Here is a 21,866-nt window from a genome sequence, read left to right on the forward strand (position 1 = left end):
ATCTGTGTTTCTTTGAATGCCACCTTAAAATACTTGTGTCTGATCGCGTAACTTGTGGGGAAGTGAAACGAATTTTTCAGTTGGACAACAGAATATTAGTTGCTTACTCACTTAATGCTGGAAAGAAATGTGTTTAGCATAGTTCTAAACTGCAGAATTGGTAATTTTTCTTTGAATAAGACAAAATCAAAAAGCAAGCACAAATTATTCCTAACCTACAGTATGAGAAACATGGTGAACCTAATAATTTCGTTGTTGATGGTGAAATACTCTTACAGTTGGAACACTCAAATATTTGTATTTTTTATTAATGTCTATGTAAATTGAAAGCATGACAATTGGTTCATTAAAATAGAATGAAAATATAGTGTGCCAGATACTCTCCAGTATTTCTGGTTCCGATACTTGTTTAGAGTAGTATGTCATAGTTTTACTTATTTATTTGAATTGTATCAAGGCCCGGTGGTTATAGAGCTCAACTCATTATCTGAGGATTGTTGGTTTGAATCCCTGTCACACTAAACATGCTTGCCCCTTCAGCCGGAAAAGCATTATAAAGTTACGATAAATCCCCCTATTCGTTGACAAAAGATACTTCAAGAGTTGGCGGTGGGTAGTGATGACTAACTGCTTCTTCATGTTTCACAATGCCAAATTAGGGACGGCTAGCGCAGATAATCTCGTGTAGCTTTGCGCAAAATGAAAACAAAAAAACGAATAACATTCAACTTGTATAAGAAGCCAAGCTAGTTCGTGAACAAACAAGAGATGAAAATTTTATTGTGAACTATCTCATTTCAGTTACTCTGCAAGTTGGTAGTTTTACGCATTGAAAGGGGCGCTCTGTTTTAAGTTATGGAAAGTAAGATAGTTACACTTTGGACTCTTTTTGACAATGTAGTTTTTTTACCTATTGTAAACAATATTTTAATCCTAGAAGGGATGTTGTTCTTTGTTACACAAAAAGGTATTTGTGCTCTGTCCACCACGGATACATAAACCCGGTTTCTAAATGTACACTCCAAGAAATGTTTTCTTTCTTGGTAATAGAAAAAAAAAAAAAGATGCCATATGCTTGTTGGGACGTTATTCTTTAAGAAAACGTTAACATACGTAAAATAATTTAAAAAATAATCTTTAACGGTCTCATAAAGCGACATCTGTCGTGTTTTCCACTTTTTCAGTAAACGTATTCTCTGCCAGGTTTAGTTCTGAAGTATAAAAGGGTAATTTCCAAACAATCGTAAATGTCTCATAAGCGGCTCCAATAATAATTACTTTTGACACAATGCGTTATTTAACTCAATCCTATATAATTATTTTGATGTAGGTTAAAATCTAATATTGTCCGCAGCAGTCATAATCTCCTAAATATTTTGTTCTTCTCCTATTTAACTTTTTGCTGTACCAGCTCATGCTTTCTACAGGAATTTATTCATCATTAGAAACACCATTTCTGCTAGTGACGAATACGTATTATTCTTTTTTTTTTATGAATTTGAACGTAAATATTTCATTATGTGATGATTTGAAGTACCTGGTATCTTTTGACTGGGTTTAACAGTATGCATAAATCCATGGGCTGGATAATTATCTAGGCGTATCCTGACTTTTGGCTTTCTCTCATTCAATCCCATGTATAGAATACTCACTGACACCCAGGATATGCATTCTTTTGAAGAAACTTGGGTAGTAGTAACATTTTGGGCGGAGCATCTTAACCCTTGATCACCTCCTACACGACAACCTACAATCTAACTAGGTTAGTGGCCTGAATCTTTTTCACACACTTCCGATTTATCAGAGGGTTAGTAAACGCCCTTGGTATTATAAAAAAATTCTTATTAACTACCCACATAAAACATATACTTCCTACTTGTTCAAATATTTTGGCAAGAACCTTTCATCGACGATATACTAATACAGAAGGTATTTAGCGCCATCTATTTATGAGACTAATAATTATTAGGGTTCTATATTTATGAAGAAAACAATAACTAATGAAAGACATGTTGATTCATAATTTAGCTACGGTGTAATTTTTCAATCTATATGAACTTACATTTTACGAAAAAATTAATATGATAAAGAATGCGTAACAACAGAAATGAGTAATAAAAAATAATTTGTAGTCATAATTAATGCAACTCCCCTTTTAAAATAAACTAGACAAAATATAAGCATAGCTTCTAAATAAAACTGTTAGAAAATTGAGAAGCTGAGACTGAAATATAATACCATACGTGCCCATGAGTAAGGGGTACTTCATTCGAATTACTTTTAAATTTAACTAATTTGGTAATGTTCATACAAACTACATGAAATTAATTTCCCATCTATTTAACACAAAGTTTTATTTTTGGTTTGATCTGGAACAACGAATGATTACTTGTCTTTAAATAAGATATAATTGTATATCACCATTACTACCAAATGTAAAAACATGCACTTAGATCAGCAAGTCAAATGCCATTAACAGCACACAGAACAAATTTGCCAAAACATTTAAGTAGAAACCTTGTATCCAAAAGATTAGTTTAATCAGTGGCTGTGAGATATCATGAAAATCATAAAAATATCAAATACAGTAACTGTTCCAAATCTGAAGAATAGATATTGATAAATTGTCAAATACAAATCATTAAAGAAATTTACAAACTATTGTTAAAACATTAAACTGAATTTTATTACTGGACTTGACCCAATTTAACAATTCAACACACATTCTTAACAATTCAAACTATATATAATATACCCTTCACAAATACTGATATTATCAGATGTATTAATTACACGTCCTCTCTATACCAGATCAAATGCAATAACAATTAAATAACAGACAGATTACAACCTTGAAAGTACATTTTGGCTCAAATTGGGTAAATTAAAGGTCTGTATATCATGAACGAATAATGCTATGTCCATTGGTTTTCTAGCTACTATCTTAGTCTTATATTATTGGCTTTGATAAAATCACATGACGTACATTTGTTCGCATGAGATGAAATCATTACCCTCTCAACTCTTCTCATAACTAGGAGGTAAAGAAAAATTCAGACAAGGTTTCTTTTTATTCCACAAATGTTTGTTACTGTATTCTTATAGGATGTAATATTTATCTGTCTTCATTTGTTTGTTTGTTTTGAATTTTGCACAAAGCTACTCGAGGGCTATCTGTGTAGCCGTCCCTAATTTAGCAGTGTAAGAATAGAGCGAAGGCAGCTAGTCATCACCACCCACCGCCATCTCTTGGGCTACTCTTTTACCAACGAATAGTGGAGTTGACCATCACATTATAACACGCTCCCACAGCTGAAAGGGCGAGCATGTTTGGCGCGACGGGGATGCGAACCTGCAACCCTCAGATTACGAGTCGCACGCCTTAACACGCTTGGCCATGCCAGGCCTATCTGTCTTCAACAGCAAGGATCATAGAACAATTTATTAAGCAAATTAAGTTTAACTATGTTGATATTACATGAATATTTTTATAATTTGTATACAATGTTGATGCTAGATTAGTACTCACTCTGTTCTTCTATATATTTATAACTTACTTAAATGGATCCATATGCATATGTCCCAGTAATATTACTCACTTTTCAGTAATAATACTTCTATGCTCAGTTCAAGCCTAATCATAGAACACAATAATTTCCAATGATACCACATATAACCTTCTAACTTATCTGAAAAGTCAAACAAATATTTGAGTAAAAGAAATAACTCAGTGTATAATGTTTTTTTATTGAAGTACAATACTAATTTACTTCCTCCCTATAAAAACAAATTTCTTTACCATTCTTGGCAAAATGCTTATGCACAACAGATAGGTGAAGCCATTGTTTGTCATTTGTAGGAAGATTGAATTTAGTTTTCTATTAACACTGATACTGCAATGCTTATATTGTATTCAATGGATCTTACTCTTTGGGGCACATCTGTGATTTTACAAAGTTTATTTAGAGTGACAAAACACAAGCGTTTTTAAGTGTTAATGCTACAAAAATTTAAGAATAAGTTATTTCTCTAATAAGATTCTCTTAAGGGTGTTGACTGGCTTTTGAAGTACAAGCAAAAGGCTTACAACAATACACTGGCTTTACATTATAGAAACTTTTAAATAAAAAAACAATAACTACAATTTTAGGGTAAAAGAATTATAATGTTTTCACACATTGAAACTAATACTTTAATGAAAAATGCAAAGAAATTAGACAGCAAATGTTAGTAATGTAAAACCAATTAAGCATTCCTATGTTTTTGTGTTTTCATCTGTATTCAGCTCACAAGCTTTTTTCTCTTTTTCAAACCAACTGACAGCCTCTTGCTTTTCTTTAATAAATAGCTCATGTTGTTTTTCAAGCTCTTCACGATACTTTTTTAATTTTTCTTGTTTCATATTTTCACAATATTCTGTAATAAGCCTTCGAAGCTCCCCTTTCCGTGTTACTTTTGGTGGGACATAGTTAAGTGGTGAAGGTCTGTATTCAATTTGTAGCTCATGTAGCAGCCAGCTGAAACGACGGTAGTCTACCTTTCTCAGTTCTTTCAACAACTTGTTACGACGATGTACAGCATGAAGCAGGCTCACCTTTGCAATTTTATCCTAAAAAAAATTAAACATAACATTCACACTTACTCTCCAGTGTTGAAAGCTTTAAACTTACTTACTTAAAAGAAAAGTTTCATGAGATGTAAAGTATCAGATCAGGCAATGATACAATAATCCAAATACTTAAACACTTCTCACCTAGTTGAGCATTAGTAAGAAGTACACAGTTAGTTACCTAGTGTTATGGTGGGTGGGCTTGTCATTTTATGGCACAAAACAATTAGGCTATCTGCACCAAACCAAACATGTTGTGAAGTAACATAAAAAACAAATAAAATTTTCCAGATTGTTCTACAGCATTAGATTGCAATCCTCTGCATTCTAATACTAATGATCTTTGATATTATTATTTTTTGTTCAATTACTTTCACATACCACCAACTGTTGACATATACTTGGGGTGTGTACATCACATTTTAGGAACCACTACCCTAGAAGACCTTTTCATAGAACTTTTATCTCACTGTTGTTCTTACAGTAATATAGAGTAAAAGCAGAACAGAAGATATAAAAAGTTTTTATTAAATGATATCAACTTATGTATTTAAACATCATACAAATATGATTCAATTAAGTTACTATGTTGTCCACAATTGGAGGAATTTTTTATCATCATGAAAGCATATCAGAACTAAAATAAAATTCATTAAAAGAAAAACACTTCTTTGCACTTGAAAGAACGGTTACTAAAACCTTTTGACAAACATAACCATGTTCTCTATTCAGTATACTTTGCAAGTTCTATTTACTTGAAGGGATAGACTAGTATCAGCTAATAATATCACTGCAGTATGAAGACGAAAGATATTGAACAGACAGAATATGTCAAGACAAGGTCCTGGGGAGCTACACCTAACCAAAATATTACTTAACTCATGATGAATAACCCATGCAAGACAGAAAAGTGAATAAAGAAATGTTCTTTTGTGTTTAGTTCTAACAGTATTTTTCAATAAAGACATTCAAGTTCAGGTTAACTCTGAATAAAGATACACTCATGGCAATGAACAAGTTAAGTGAAAAGCAAGAAGTCTGATTAAAGATAAGTCCACAATAGGCTTGAAAAAGAGATTTACCACAGGAGATAATCATCTAGACACCTTTGACTGCAGGTAGAATTGATTTCATGAAAAAGAAATTAAAGCTTGTTTTAAATGATGTATAGAGATAAGAATATTTCTAATTTCAGTGATAATAAAGTAAAACACATTTTTTGTGAAGCAACACACCAATTCTTTTGTTTCAATGTTACTGGAAATGCTTGACAAATAACAAGGGACATGTATATAATACCCTGAAGCATTTAAAACTCAAAATTAAGGAAATTACTTTGTGGTTTGCTCTCACATGTTCTTGCAAGCTCCTCACTTTGAAAGTATTTTCAGCAACTAGATGAAGAGAATGTATATAAATGTTACAGAAAAACATAACAATGACATATAACACATGGTTCATATACAAAACAGTAACTATAATTTGTTAATTTTAATTAGTGGCTGATAAAAATTTTATCGAAATATTTTTCTCTATTTGTGGTCTATAGATCTTATACTTAATGCCAAATATTAACAACTAAATAAATACAAGTCACTACCTAATTTTACTCATTTTCTGGATTTCAACTTCAAATAATACTTTGCTTATAACTATGGTTGCCTTGCAGTAAATATAAAATTATTTCAACTTGTGCCACAATATTCCTACCATTCTATCACTTTTTAGTTAAATATTTAAAAGTAGCAATTTGATATATCATTAAATTTTACCTTAAATATCTAGACAGAAGTTACAAAACCAATAAATGGGGGATTTAATAAATTAAGAAATATTATTTATTACAATTTTTCTCTTCCTTTAGTATTAAGGACATAACTACAATAAGACAGTCAGACAATATAAACAGGACAATAATTCTACAAAAATGTTTGTTACTTCACTGGTGCAAATTATAGGGTATAAAGTCTAAAATGTTAAGTCATCTACAAATGATAAAATATTTCTCAACCTCCCCCCCTAAAAAAACTTTTATGAAATCACTCTTTCATACTTACAAAGATACAAAGATTACAAAGATAAATGAAAAGGAGAATTCAGCACTGAATGTCAATGAGACAGATATAAACTTACATAATAGACTTGTGTCAGTTCATTACAATATTTAAGAAAGACAAAAAACAGGAGACAATTATAAAAAAACAAATTATTAGGTTATAATTTCTTGTATTTTATTGTTATAAGAACAGTATGTGGAGCCATTCAGGAAATATCTGAGAGACCAGAACTCACTTTGCACTTCAGGAGAACTTTTATCCAAAGGATGTCGTTGTACTCTTTTTATCATTTCTTGCTTCTTGAACAAAACAACTTCTTTCTGTTATAAGGAAATAGAAAATATCTTACGTAAAAATACTTTATTTTTTGTTGACTAAAAAAAATTTTCAATGATAAAGTTATTGAACAATGTACTATGAGTTTTAAGTACCAAAAGTGAAACAAAAAATAAAAATTATTCAAGAAAACAAAATAAATGAAGAATGGAAAACTGACATCAATAATAAACATTGTAAAAATGTTTGTTTGAATTTTGTGCAAAGCTACTCAAGTGCTATCTGTGCCAGCTGTCCCTAATTTAGCAGTGTAAGATGAGAAGGAAGGCAACAAGTCATCACCACCCACCACCAACTCTTGGGCTACTCTTTTTACCAGCGAATAGTGGGATTGGCGATCACGTTATAATGCCCCAACAGCTAAAAGGTCAAGCATGTCTGGTGCAACCAGGATTCGAATCCGCAACCCTTGGATTACAAGTCGAATGCCTTAACCCACTTGGCCATGCCGGGCCATCACTGTAAAAAATTATGAGAACATGAAAAACCAGTAGTAATGTCACACATAAAGGAAATTTCACAAAACATATCACTAGTAGTTTTGTGTCAGAAAACAAAAAACTTGACAAATTTCAAAGCTGTTAAAACGACCTAAAGCATCAATCTACATTTTTTTCCACTTTCTTAACTAACTTGAATACCTGAATCAAACACCTCCAATCACCCACTGACTGTTTCTTAAACCAGGAATGATACTAGAAGACTACTTATTATAGCTAGATGATTACTGATATATGCTAATCATTAATTGACTAGTGCAGCATTCTGACATCATAGTGTGCATTCCTCCACACATAATGGTCATCAAGTATTAAACAAAACAAAGATTAGTGTTTGAGAAATGCTTCATTATCCCAACAATATATTAATCAACTCATTTTCTGCAAAGTTTTAATTAATTTTCATTCCACCCTTTATTTAGTATTATAGCCATCTTCAGCAATGTACTTACCTACGTATTGTGAGGGGGGGGGGAGTGATTTAAACACTGTGGTAACTTCCTGCTTGGCAAATGGCAATTTTAAAGAGAAATTACCATAGTGTTACCAGTTTATTGTTTCAAAAATATACAAAGGCAAACAGTTATAGAGTTGCATTTAGAAAATGCAAAAAAAAAGGTGTATACCTAAATTCATATTTCAGCATTATTAAACATATTTATATGCAAAAACGGCTTGTTTGGGTTGAGAAAATATTTTACATAGAAGAGCAAACAACGTTTCGACCTTCTTCGGTCATCGTCAGGTTCCTGATGAACCTGTGAAACTGACGATGACCGAAGAAGGTCGAAATGTTGTTTGCTCTTCTATGTAAAATATTTTCTCAACCCAAACGAGCCGTTTTTGCATATAAATTGCTCAACAAGTGGGTTTCTCGACATCACTGATTATTATTAAACATAGTTGCCTGTTTTCAAAAATAACACCAGTACAATAGGAATCACTAGACTTTCCCACAAACACAGGAGTACTTTCATAGTTCCTTTAACACCAGAAGTGGGAATACTTTCATAGTTCCTTTAACACCAGAAGTGGGAGTACTTTCATAGTTCCTTTAGATATTTTTTTGATCCTGAAAGTACTTTCATGTTTAATAACGTTTTTATGAAAATTATGGAAATTGCTTTCTATTGTCTAGACATCAGGTAAGCTCTACTAGACTTAGAGAAGACAGTAGCAAAGCTTAATATTCCAGTAATTCAAGTAGTTATTTATTGAATATTAATGTGAAGTTTATCATATGTCAACAATTCACACAAAACAACTTATAATTTATAGAAAACAAAGTATATTTATGAAGCATAAGTTGATTTCAACCACAAATACTGTTAGCATAACTATTACTACCTAGCTTGACTTGACACCACTGTCAAAAGTATGGTGACATGTCACTAATAAAACTTTGTCAATTTATGCAGTGTTTATTTATGGTTTATAAATGGAAGAAGTGACTACTTTATAGGGAAAATAAATTCTTAATATAAATAGTCTATGAAAATTAATCAAGTTGACACCTCCTGGATATAAGAAATTGGAACTTCCTAATGAACAATGAACCAAATTTAAACCCAAAGACATAAGGAAGTGTTCAGAATTTTTTTGATAAAAGTATCTTAATGTAATACATACTCTGAATCTCTTGCTGAGAGATGCAGCCAGCTGTTGCACAAAGGTAGTGATGATAATTTAATTCAAAACATATACATTCTACTTATTACTTCAATACTTGTTTGAAAGCACTGATATAAAGCTTGAGTTAACTACAGTGCATTGAGTGAAAGATGATTGGAAAATAGAACAGATACTGTTCATGCTTTCTAATATTAGCTGTAATAGATGTATGACATTTTGTTCTCTATAGCAGAAGACAATATCCTTACAGTCACTATGAAGATACTTAGCTTCACATTTATGGCAAAATAGTATGTCAATAGTGAGCTACTACATAAATAAAAAAAATAACAATGAAGATTTCCTTCATTAGTTCAAGATTAGCTAATGTTTCGATGAAAAGCTTTTGCACAAAGGTTTTCATGAACCCATCCTTTAATCAGAGCATGTGTTCTAGATTGATTTATTTGACAAAATCATCAACACTATCTCAGTATTCTGAGAAGTCTCAGTTAAGAACTCATTGTTCAGTTTTCAATTTGTATTGTTGACATTTTGAAAACAAGCTCAAAGGATTCCCATTGAAATATGTGCAGATCTCCAATTTCTTTTATTAGATAGTAAAGCAATTAATGCCAAGCTGTGCAAAACACATTTCACTACACATGCAAGAACAGTCCTTTGTTACATTAAGATTTGCACCATTACACAGATAAAATTTTTAAAAACTGAAATTGATTAAAATCTATCCAAAAGCAATTATGACACAAATAAAACTGACAACAATTTCAATCAAGCATAAAACTGCATACAAGTTTGATTTGAAGCAGCGATAAGCAACTTTGAATGAAACCAAACACAAGTTTACACTTTTCTATACCCAAAATATATTTTTGATAACACTTAACTCACTTCACACTTTAGTTTTACCCTGATTAATGGTTCTCTTGTTTGTCTGTCTAAACAATGATATGAATTCTTCCCCACTTTCTTCAATCTTTTTACTCTATTCTCTAACCCCTAGTGATCTCAATCTTGTGATTTTCCCCCATCATTCTTTCTTATTCACTTTTTCGAGACTGACAAGATTATCAGACATGAACACAGCCAACTGTGGGGAGGAAGGGTGGGATAGTGTGAGAGGGGGTTATTATTATTATAAGAACTATATATTTGGTATAAGAAAATTGTAAGCTTCTGAAGTGCACTTACTTCTGCTCACACTTTAGCTTGAATCCCACACTGAACAGGTGAAGGGGCCAGTGAGGGCAAAATCCACACAAAATACGTGTGTAGAAAAGCTGGTGCGTAATAGCGAAATATAATAAAGCACACTAGTGGGGGTTTGCAGTACTTCTGTAAGAGGTATGCTCTTCTCCAAGATAGAGTGAAATCTAAACATAGGGAGAAAAGGCCAACGAGCTACAGAGTCAACACTGTTCATTATCATAAGATTGGTCAGTCCTCTAACACACAGATGAGGTTCAACATTTCATCATTTGAATTACAGGATTGTGAACTCAAAGCTAAATTCAAGGTGTAGTGGCTAGGGTATTGTGAAATATGATATGAAGGGACCCAAACCTGAAAGTTACCAGATGTTTCACTGGAATTACAATGATAAGGCAGGCAATACTTAAGTGAAAAAGCTCTCACTCTAACCTGAGGAAGCACAAAATGCAACTAAACAAACTCAGAATTATGAAGTTAATTCATACTTCACTCAACCTGAAGAAACAGAGATAATCTGAACTGTGATTATGAACTGAACTCTTAGTGTTTCAACCTAGGAGGCAAGGTAACACATGTCTCCACAATTATGAAGAGGATGTGGAACAAAGTTTAACCAAAGGTTACCAGATGTGGTTTTCAGTATGTAGAGTAATGAGAAATCAAGGATCCTCTTCCATGATCATGGAAAGTAGGAAAATGACCAAAATGAAGGACCACACTCAGACAACCAAATAGCAAAGTATCATCTCTGAAGAAAATTTATGAGGAGGTTCCCACATCTGGCATCTAGGAAAATCATACAAAGTTTAGAGTGGGAGGATAATCAGTTTTACCCTCTTCTCCTTGAGATAAATAGAGTACAAACATCAAAAAGGAAGAAAAGACCCCTTTCCACCACTCTAGCAACTGGAAAGCAAGAGTGGTAAGAATTCCCTTGTTCTACTAGAAGAGAGAAGGAAAGTCGTGTTTTAGAGTCCTTAGAAATAATGCTTCAGAGATAGTGCAATAGGTGAACCACATTTCCAATTTTGAAAAGCAAACAACCCCAATTTTTCAATTCAGGGGTTAGCAGGGATGGACAAAATCTGCTTATGCTTTACTCATGATAGTCCATGAGTGGCAGTCCAGTATTGTATGTGATATTAGATATTTAACAATCATTCACAGAAAGCAACAAAGTGGTTTCATGGAACACCCCATCTCTATAAAGCTTGCTGGTACCAGGAATTTATTTATTTGTTTACTAGTAGCCTGCATGGATTTGTAAAAACATGCCTGGCCAAGCAACACTCACCACTGAGTGGAGTGCAAATGAGAATGATGAAAAGGTCTCTGAAGAAAAAAGAAATAGTTACCTACCTCTGTTAAAACTGATCCTGAGCATGTAGAGTAGTCACAAGTGGTAGCTGAAACCTATCTGAGGAAGAGACAATTTCATGTAAACAGTGCAATATAAAAGTGTTAGGTGTAGTCCACACACCAGCATCTACAATTTCCTCCAGCAGACAATGCAACTGAGGCTGCCAAGGACAGAGGTATATCTTGAACATGATCAGATGAGATCCAAATACTCCACTCTTCCAATGAAAGACCAGAGTAAGCTATTTGAACTAATTGATGAATTCAACTTGTTAAAATGACAGGGGATAAGATGTGAGAAACTAAAGGATCCTAATGAATAAAGAACTTTTGATCCCTGAAAAGTTTCATTACATATCATATAACACTGAAGAGACTGAACAGAGCAGTCTATAAAACAATCTGAATTCAAAAGGTTGGATAAATAGAAATGGAGGGAAAATGAACATGATAGGAAGTCTTACTTACTTTGCTAGCTGTTGCAAGTTTAGGTGAATATGGAGTGAAAACACAATGAAACTTTGACCCCATCAGCCAATAACATAATAAAACATGGTTTAAGTGAAAGATAATACAGTAAACATGACCCCAAATGCTCAAAAATGTGGATGTGATAATGCACGGAGAACCACTGTGACATCCCACTTAAGAACTCAAAAAGGACAATGAGAATGAATAAACTGAAATGAGTTGAAAAGTAATGACAAAACCAGAAGTATATTTTTTGCATAGAAAAGCAAAACAGAAGTGATAATGCAGCCTTATAAAGGGTAACAGCTGAGGTTGAAGGCATCAAACCTTCATCAAACAACTAACTGTGCCAAATATTAAGAAATATGTTGGGACACGTGTCTGAGAGACCATTGATAATAAGTGAACCATTTCCTTTAATACACTTCAAATACGAATGCTAATGAAATTTAATAATGACACCACTTGAGGTGTCAATACACAATGTCATGCAATGAACAACATAAGAGCCAGTTGTGAAGTTGATTAATACTGACTACTGGATGAAAAACAAATTGACCAAGGCTTATATAAGAGTGGGAAAAAGTGGACTCTCCTGAAGATACCGGAGGAGTGGATATCAGGATTGGTCCAACCAATGATGCTATTAGAAAAATTCAACAGAACATGGAGCAACTCAGTGCTAAAACCATGGAAAACAGATAATCAGAGGGAACATATAAATAACTGGTGTATGATGAACTGTATGTCCTCCACAAAAGTGCAACCTCCATCCCACGCCGGAGTAATCTTAGAATCATGAGAAAGCGCATCAAGTGATTTTGCATCTAGGACATGAATGTTGGTATTCATACTTGAAAAAAAATGTCATCAAAATTTTTTACTCTTATAAAATAAAGAAAATAAACTCAAACCCCATGAAAAAGATCTAAAATAATTCAAAAGAAAACATTCCAATTGTAATAAGAGCCCTGAAAACCTGCAGCAAATACATAAAACCATTTTTGCAAATGAGAAAAAAATTAATAAGAAAGTGTGGAACCACATTAGTGTGTTTTATTATATCTGACTATTGCATACCTGCTTTATATCAAATAATTTCTGTGTGGATCTTGCCCTCACTGGTCAATGTGTGATTATAGCTAAAGTGTGAATGCAAATAAGTGTGATTTTGAAGTTTACGTTTTCTTGTACTGAATACATTTTTGTTTTGATAATAACAATAACCTTGTCTCAGACTATTCCACCCTTCCTCCCCATGATACTTGGTGCTCAGATCTGATTATCTTGTAAGTCTCAAAAAAGTGATAAGAAAAAAAAAAAGGTTTGTTTTTGAATTTTGCACAAAGCTACACATGGGCTATCTGCACTAGCCATTCCTAATTTAGCACTGTAAGACTAGAGGGAAGGCAGCTAGTCATCACCATCCACAGCCAACTCTTGGGCTATTCTTTTATCAACAAATAGTGGGATTGACCATCACATTATAACACACCCACAGCTGAAAGTGCGAGTATGTTTGGAGTGACTGGAATTCAAACCTGCGATCCTCAGATTACGAGTCAAGTGTCTTAATCACCTGGCCATGTTCGGCCAAGAAAAATGAAGAGCTTATGTGCAGATAAGGCATAAAGGATGCATTGACATATGCAGACAAAGTCACAAAATTAAAATCACTAGGGAGTGCTACAGTGTGGTATAAAGACTAGAAAAAATAATGTAGAATTCATACCACTGCTTAGATACATAAACAATAGAAACTTTTGTTGGGTTAAAGGTAAAGTGTGAGAGGAAGTAAATATGTTTCAGAATAAAATTTTCAAAATTTTATAATTTTAATGTGGCATGAGTGTCATAATAAATAAATAACACTAAATGTCATTTGCAGTCCAACATTTTTGTTGTATAACTGAAAGTAAAAACAAAGGAAAAAAAGAGAAGGACAATACCATATTTGAAACTCATCTGGAGCAGAAAATAGCCAGAGCGAGACTGATCAAATACAAATAATTTTCTTCTTCCATAGCCCCAGTAGTCTTATTTCAACACAATAACATTAACCCTTAATTGGCAAACTTCTGTATTATTCACTACTAGTGGTATTCACACATACTGCATACATTTTAATGCATGTGAATTCATTCATTTTCTATGCAAAATACATGAGGGATCTAGCAATAATTAGTTGGGGTAATTGTACGAGGTCTGTTCAAAAAATACGCGGACTGTTTGAATTGCGCAGCTCCAGTTGGTTCCAGGGGAATCCGCTTGGTGTCGCTAGGTTCGCACGGATCAGCTGATTACGACGCCATTTCCCGATTGCAGATATCTTCATTTGTGTATTAGCTACGCGGTTTTAAGTGAAGTGCGATTTTTTTGTTTGGCAGATTTCAGAATGAATGACCTGAAGGAGCAACGACTTGCTGTGAAATTTTGTGTTAAACTTAGAAAATCTGCGACTGAAACTTTTGCTATGCTTAACACGGCTTACGGTGAGGTTGCTATGAATCGTACGGCATGTTTCAAGTGGCATGAACATTTTAAGGACGGTCGACAGTCCATTGAAGATGATGAGTGTCCTGGACGTCCTTCCACGTCAACTGACGACCCACACGTCGACAAAATCAACACCCTGGTGCGGGCAAATCGACGTCTGACTGTCAGGGAGCTTGCTGAAGAGTGTGGGATATCAGTTGGATCTTGTTACGAGATTTTGACCGAAAAATTGAAGATGCACCGCGTTGCTGCAAAATTTGTGCCTCAGAACCGTGAGTTTTTGGCCAAACACTCGATCACTGTTCTTCCCCACCCCCCTACTCACCTGACCTTGCTCCTTGCGATTTTTTCTTGTTCCCCAAACTCAAAAGACCCATGAAAGGAAGAAGATTTGAGACGATTCCCGAGATTAAGGCAAATGCGACGAAGGAGCTGGAGGACATTACAAAAGAAGCGTACCAGGACTGTTTCAACAAGTGGAAACACCGTTGGGATAAGTGTGTGCGTTGGGGAGGAGAGTACTTTGAAGGAGTCCCAGACCTGTAACTTCTAAATAAAGTACATTTTGTTTTATGACGTCAGTCCGCGTATTTTTTGAACAGCCCTCGTAATGCTGACAATATTTTAATTTCATTGTGCAACTCTCGTGTTATCAGGGAACAATTTTAGTACACATAACTTAGAAGGATGTATCTGAAAAGCCAATAAAGTCCACATATTTAGAAATTTCTTATTGAAACATGTTTTGCATATTGCAGTCAATATATATAGTTTTTTTATATCACTTTCAAATAGGGAAATATAATACACAATTATGTTTAACTGATTTTATTTCATATCAAAATTTGTAAAAAAACAAACAAAATAAATAAAAACAAAGAAACAAGCTGGCATATACTTGTTCTTACCTGATATTAAAACTTTTAAATACAAATAAATGTCATTTTTTAATTGATAAGCTATAAGCACACAGTTATGCTATTTTGGCAGTTAAGCCATTTGATCTCTTAACTATTTCAACAATTAAGGTAAATTATGGCCAAAACATGTTAACAGTTGAGGTTCATGTATCTGATTACAAGTCATCAGTTCAGAAACAAGACATTTTAACAACTGTTTGTTTATTTTCTTATAGCAAAACCACATCGGGCTATCTGCTGAGTCCACTGAAGGGAACTGAACCCAATTTCAGCATAGTAAATCTGTAGACTTACCACTATACCGGCGTGGGACTTTTAATAACTGAGAAACATTTCAAGTAGGTTTAATTGAAATAGATAAATACTGATTATATCAGATTGAAACATTTTAATTGGGGTAATTTCAGACTGCAAGTTAACATCTTATGTTAACTAAGGAAACATAAGAAAATTACTAACCTTGGGGGCAAACTCTAGGGTAAATAGTTTTCTTACATCTTCACTGGCACTGAAAAAAAACAACAAAAAAAGCATATTTTCATTGATATGAAGTACATTCATCCATTATTCAACAATGTTTAATGTCTAAATATACTAAAACCCATTAAGTATCAACATACAGACTATCAGTTCTTAAACAATTTTTATTATACTTCATATAAATTTACATGTACAAAAATATTTAATTCCAGACTTTTCAGGATACATCCAGGCACTGTTACAATTTATTGTTGTTTCTTCTGGCTATTTTCTTTATTAACCCTTTCATTTGCAGATTAAATTTATTAAATAATAAAAGCTTTTACTTAATCTAAATAGAGGAAAATTTTAAAAATCACAATTTTATTTTGAGCTCATTTTAGTGAGCTGCCAAAGAAATCATAAGTGCTTGGAAATTTTTTGAACTTCTTTTGAGCTTAATAGTAGGAAAGTCAAAATAGGATACTTGCATATTAACAGGGGGGGGCATTAATTAATTAATTTGTTATCAAATTTAATATAAACATAATGTGATTATATTTCATGTGAGTAACAATTTTTTCCTTAAGCCATGTTTTATCCTCACCCCAAAAATGATGAAAATTTGGGATCTACCTAAAAGTGAAGAAGATGCAGTCTCTTTTTTGCAAGGCAACTGAATTCTCCCTGCTTAATGTATATGCAAAAAAGGTCACAAGATGAAGTGTACTTTGGAGAAAGAATTCAATGGTGCTGTAATGCTAGAAGTTGCTGACTAAAGTAAACATACATGTTGGGAACTGATTTATGGGATCATGACTTCCTTTTGCAACAAGTCTTTGTTTTATTCACTGCTGGGAATTTGAAATGACTTCGACAGATTGGTGCCATAGCCAACTAGACATGTCGGACAAAACTACCACAGACTGAAATAATTACCTCAGAGAAGTATGTGCAGATGCTCTACTAGCTTGACATACTAAGACAATTGGAGGTTATAACTTGACTGTAGAGATTGATGAAAGTCTCTTTAGTAAACAAAAGAACAATGCTGGTCGTCAACTTTCACAGCAAGGGGTATTTGAAGGAACTGAATGAATGCTTTCTAGTTCAAGTTCCTCATTGCACTACTTCTACTCTAATGGAGACTATACAAGAGAATATTGCCCAGGAATCAATAATTTACTCAGACTAATGGCTGTCTTATAATTCAGAACTTCTACTAAAGTCAGGATTTCAACACTTTAAAGTTAATTACAAGTATAATTTTGTCAACCTGGAAACTGGTACTTGCACACGGGATCAAAAGGTTCTGGGGATCAGCTAAGTAGAGAAGTAAAAAGTACCAAGACACTGCATGTCATCATCCAGAGTCACATGTAGCTGAATTTATGTGAGGACAGTCACTACATGGTCAAGATCTATCAAATTCTGTTCTTAATGCTATCAAAAATTTCTGACCTCCAAAAACAATGTTTCTTTTGGGTAGTATGTGTGAGTAACACTTTCTTAAGTTTTTCTTGTTGTTGTGAAAAGAAAAAAAACATTAATCTAAATAAACTGTATACACTTAATATTGTATTAATGTTTTAATCTATTCAATTACTCAGGCAATTAACATAATTTATTATTTACTTATTAGTGAGAAGAAATTTAACAAGTATAAACTAATTCAAAAAACTTACCTAATAACAGAATACATTACAACACAAAATATACCACTTTAATAACAAAACATCTATAAACACTTTTGCCTTTAATAGACAAATGTATTGTTAACGTTAAAGACAGTGGGAGAATATGACAGTTTGCACACTAATACTTGCACTATCAAAACAATGAATGTAGTAAACAATGAAATAAAGAATGCTTTAAAGGCTTACGTTTCTAATTCTTCAGACAATTCAAACCCCAGTCTGAGCTGTTTGTAGTCCACTGATCCAATATTTTGTTCCAAGTCACCTGTAATTACAGACTTTAATAATTTTATTCAAATAGGCTTTAATATAACAAAATATGAAAACAAGTATTCATTTCTTGTTTGCTTTAGTGCAAAGCCACACTGGGCAATCAGCTGTGTCCATCCCAGGAAATCCAACCCTGGATTTGATTACTGTCAGTTTATACATTTAGTGCTGAACCACAGGGGCAGTATTTATTTCTAAATCATAATATGAATTTCTACAAACCTAATTTTGAATGTACACAGACAAGAAGTTGTTTATTGAAAGTAACCTCTCTATATATACTTTTGTTTCACCTTTAGCCTTAGAACAAAAACATCAAGTTTTTATACGAAAATATGGAAATGATGACAAAAAACCTGAATACTAGAGTTAGGCAGTTAGGGTAATTTCTTAACTAATTAATTAATGGGTTTATTAAATGATTACATTAAACTAATAAATCATTCTCAGTGTGATGGAAAAAAAAAAGAAAAATATTTTTCTCACATGAAATGACTTAAAACAGAGACAAGAAATCATATTTCAATACTTATGGTCAGCACAACAAAGACAGCCTATTATAGCTCTGCGTAACCAGAAACTTTAATTTTAATCAGTCAATTATTTCTGTGAGTCACAACAACTGACAAATCTGAATGAATAAAAGATTATAATTAAAAATCATAATTACATTTTTATTACTGGGTAGTTGGAATAATCTAAAATAGTAAAACTAGAAGTGCTAATGGGTAATTTTTGTAACATTAATAGACTAAATCATAATTACAATTAACTGATTATTTCACATCACACACATTATGTAGTCACACTTTTTTCTTTTTAAAATAAAAGTGAATATTTATGCACAAAACACCACATTCTCTTGTTCTTTAAAAATAAGAAAATACAACAAAAATAATTTCTTGACCAACTTCTAATTTTGTATTGAAAACATCTGGTGTTTTGCAGCATCCTCAACAAAGAAATGAATCTCTACTTACACCTTGAAGTTCAAGAATTCATAATAAAAACAAAGCTCGGATGCAAATAATATCGTAAAAATAACCAATGGAATCAATACTGATGACAGTATGAATGTCTGCCTGTATTAATAAGTTGAACTGAAATAGCTGTCTTTTGAATATATTATGTTTTGGCTAGAAAACATGCACCAAAATTTTGTGATAAAAATATCAAACTGATTTCTAACAATAGTTCCATTCTGAGTTTACTTACCAATAATAAATATTATTACAGGTTTCAGCACTTAACAAGTAATAATAACTCTAAATGTGTGTTACTTTTTCAATGAAAAGTAAAAATTATCTCAGAAAATTTAAATTTTGTATATTTATTTGCTCTTTATAATATTCTAATGATATTGATGGCTGATAGCAGGTCTTGAACTTTGTGGGTTTTGGCAAGTAGGTCTCACTTTATGACTTATTTTAAAAATGTAGTTTATTTAGTTTTTTAATTCTGCTTTTAACAGACTCAGATGAAACAAAATATATCTTGTACTTTTTATAGATTGTATTCACTCTTATGGATTGGACTGTTTATAACTGTTCTACAACTGATGGTAATAATTTTACTACTTACATACAAGTGATGGCATTTTAACAAATTTTTGGAATTGATTAAATACTGTATATGGTGATAGTATTCCAATATTGCACAGCAAGTAAATATTGTATGCTGCCTTAATCAAGTAACAATGCACAAGCTGAAAGGGCAGTAATGTTTATGACCAAAAAATATTATTAAACATGATGGTACCCAAATGATTACAGAATGGATTTTTATTTCTATCTATAAAATGGTAAGGAAAGTATAATATACTTGGCAGATTGATTATTAATTTTACTAGCTTGTTCTGATGGAAGACTAATATTAATACATAGTTGATAAATTTTGCCCAACAGTTTTTTTAATTTTGGCCATTATATTCAGATGTTATAAAACAATCAAGATATGGTACTTTAGAAAAATATAAGAACTACGACATGAGCACATAGCTTCCTCTGGTTAGAAATCCATATATCAGTGATAAATTTAAACCATTTTTTTTACTTCTGGCTATTCTTTCAGATGTTCTAAAAAATCACAATGAGGTACATAACAATAAATAAGAGTCAGGTCCTTCTTTCTACTCTACATACACATATAAAAACATACAGCACTTAAATTTTGTAAGCCACCAAAAAAGTTTCAAGAAATTTATAGTACAATTAACAGCCTAAACTTTAAATTAAAACAAGTGTGAAGTAGAAAACTGCTACTGCTACTAAGAGTACTATTACTAATAACAGTGTAAGTACCTGAATTAAATATATGGGGTTTCTTTTCAGGCCGAGTCCATGAAACAGGGAGTTTATCTGTTGGCCAAGTCAGCCATTTCAATCCCCTGGTACTAAGAATATGTGGATCTGAAGATACTACCCTAGATAAAGTTAAATTCATGGATGTTCCAGTAGGCAACATACTGAACTGTTTCAAGCATTTCCATTCACCGTTATCCTCTATCTTTGCTTGCATGCTATATAAAACACATTTATTTTTAACGCTGAGGTTATTTCTTCGTTTAAGTCCCTCACTAAAATTATGAAATTCGGATAGTGGTAACCAAATATTTGTCTCACACTTCACGTTATTAGATTTATTAACACAAGCAACAGAGGCTCTGCTACTGCTAGGTCTAATATTAACATTATTACCAACAGACACCTTTATTAAATTTGACAAAGAGCAACATAATCTTTTCAAATTGAATATTTTAAGTTTAACGGCACAACTGGTTCTGTGAAAAGAGGTAATGAAAAATACCTTTACAACCGACATTTCCTAAGATACTCGATAGACATTGAGCATCAAAAATACGAATAATTTTACGTTTGTCTCTCGTGCTGCCCTCTCTTTAGGCAATACAAATTAATATATTAAATAAATAAATACTTTTCATGTCTGTATTGAGCAAGAAGCAGTTGTGTACAACACAATGTACACCATGAGCTATCTGTAGTTTCCCAACCACGGGTATTGAAACCTGATTTTGAGCCATATAAGTATTTAGATATGCTGTTGAGTTAATGGGGGTGACTATAATGATTAACTAAAAGGTAAATATTTTTATTTTAGTTGAATAATCATACCCTACGACTATTACCAATATGAAAATAACACTAATGACTTCATAAAATTATAAAGATTAAACATATATATTTCCATAAAGTAAGGAACAGAACGTAATAGAATGGTTAACGTGCTAAAGTTTGAATCAATGGATTCAGGGTTTTCGTGCTGTTGTCGCATATTATGATTTACATTCTAATCTTAATCCGAGTGAAGTATTGTTGGCACCAAATCGTCAACAAACCCACCGACTAGTTCCTTGTTAGAGTTTCTAGTTCTTGGTTAGGAACAGCATATATCTCTGGACACTAGTGCTAGATTATGAGATTCTGAAACCCTAAGCCACGTTACGTTTAAGAGGCTGTATACGATAATATAATCTAAGAGGAGTCCGTTTTTCTTTTCTTAGAAGCTCAGCATAGTTAAGGCACTCGACTCGTAATCTGAGATTCGCGGGTTCGAATCACCGTCACACCAAACATGCTCGCCTTTCAGCCGGGGGGGGCGTTGTAATGTTTAGTCAATCCCACTATTCGTTGGTAAAAGAATAGCCCAAGAGTTGGCGGTGGGTGGTAATAACTAGCTGCCTTCCCTCTCGTCTAACACTGCTAAATTAGGGACGGCTAGCACAGACAGCCCTCGAGTAGCTTTGTGTGAAATTCAAAAAACAAACAAACTGTTATATGGTAAAGGATCAAACAAACATAGACAGAAACTCTCTCAAGTGATAGTACTGT

At 32.9% G+C, this 21,866-nt stretch overlaps 1 protein-coding gene across 1 annotated transcript; it reads right to left on the reverse strand.

The window, feature by feature from the left end:
- Positions 1-2,333: 2,333 nt before the first annotated feature.
- On the reverse strand, positions 2,334-20,908 carry bonsai (28S ribosomal protein S15, mitochondrial). Its single transcript, XM_076461417.1, has 6 exons — positions 20,319-20,908; positions 17,935-18,013; positions 16,052-16,100; positions 6,902-6,986; positions 5,945-6,003; positions 2,334-4,609 (listed from the first exon to the last, which is right to left on the reverse strand). The coding sequence occupies exons 1-6, from the start codon at positions 20,836-20,838 to the stop codon at positions 4,256-4,258; spliced, it is 1,146 nt and encodes a 381-aa protein (XP_076317532.1). The 5' UTR covers positions 20,839-20,908; the 3' UTR covers positions 2,334-4,255.
- Between the last annotated feature and the right edge of the window lie 958 nt (positions 20,909-21,866).

Source organism: Tachypleus tridentatus, chromosome 10, assembly GCF_004210375.1.
Source record: "Tachypleus tridentatus isolate NWPU-2018 chromosome 10, ASM421037v1, whole genome shotgun sequence".
In the NCBI taxonomy this organism is placed as follows: domain Eukaryota; kingdom Metazoa; phylum Arthropoda; class Merostomata; order Xiphosura; family Limulidae; genus Tachypleus; species Tachypleus tridentatus.

Coding starts and splice junctions, on each gene's coding strand:
- bonsai (XM_076461417.1), bottom strand. CDS start 20,838: ATGTCGGTTGTAAAGGTATTTTTCATTACCTCTTTTCACAGAACCAGT. Junction 18,014..20,318: donor ACCCCATATATTTAATTCAG/GTACTTACACTG, acceptor CTGTAATTACAG/GTGACTTGGAACAAAATATT. Junction 4,610..5,944: donor ATGTGAGAGCAAACCACAAA/GTAATTTCCTTA, acceptor AATTTTTTTTAG/GATAAAATTGCAAAGGTGAG.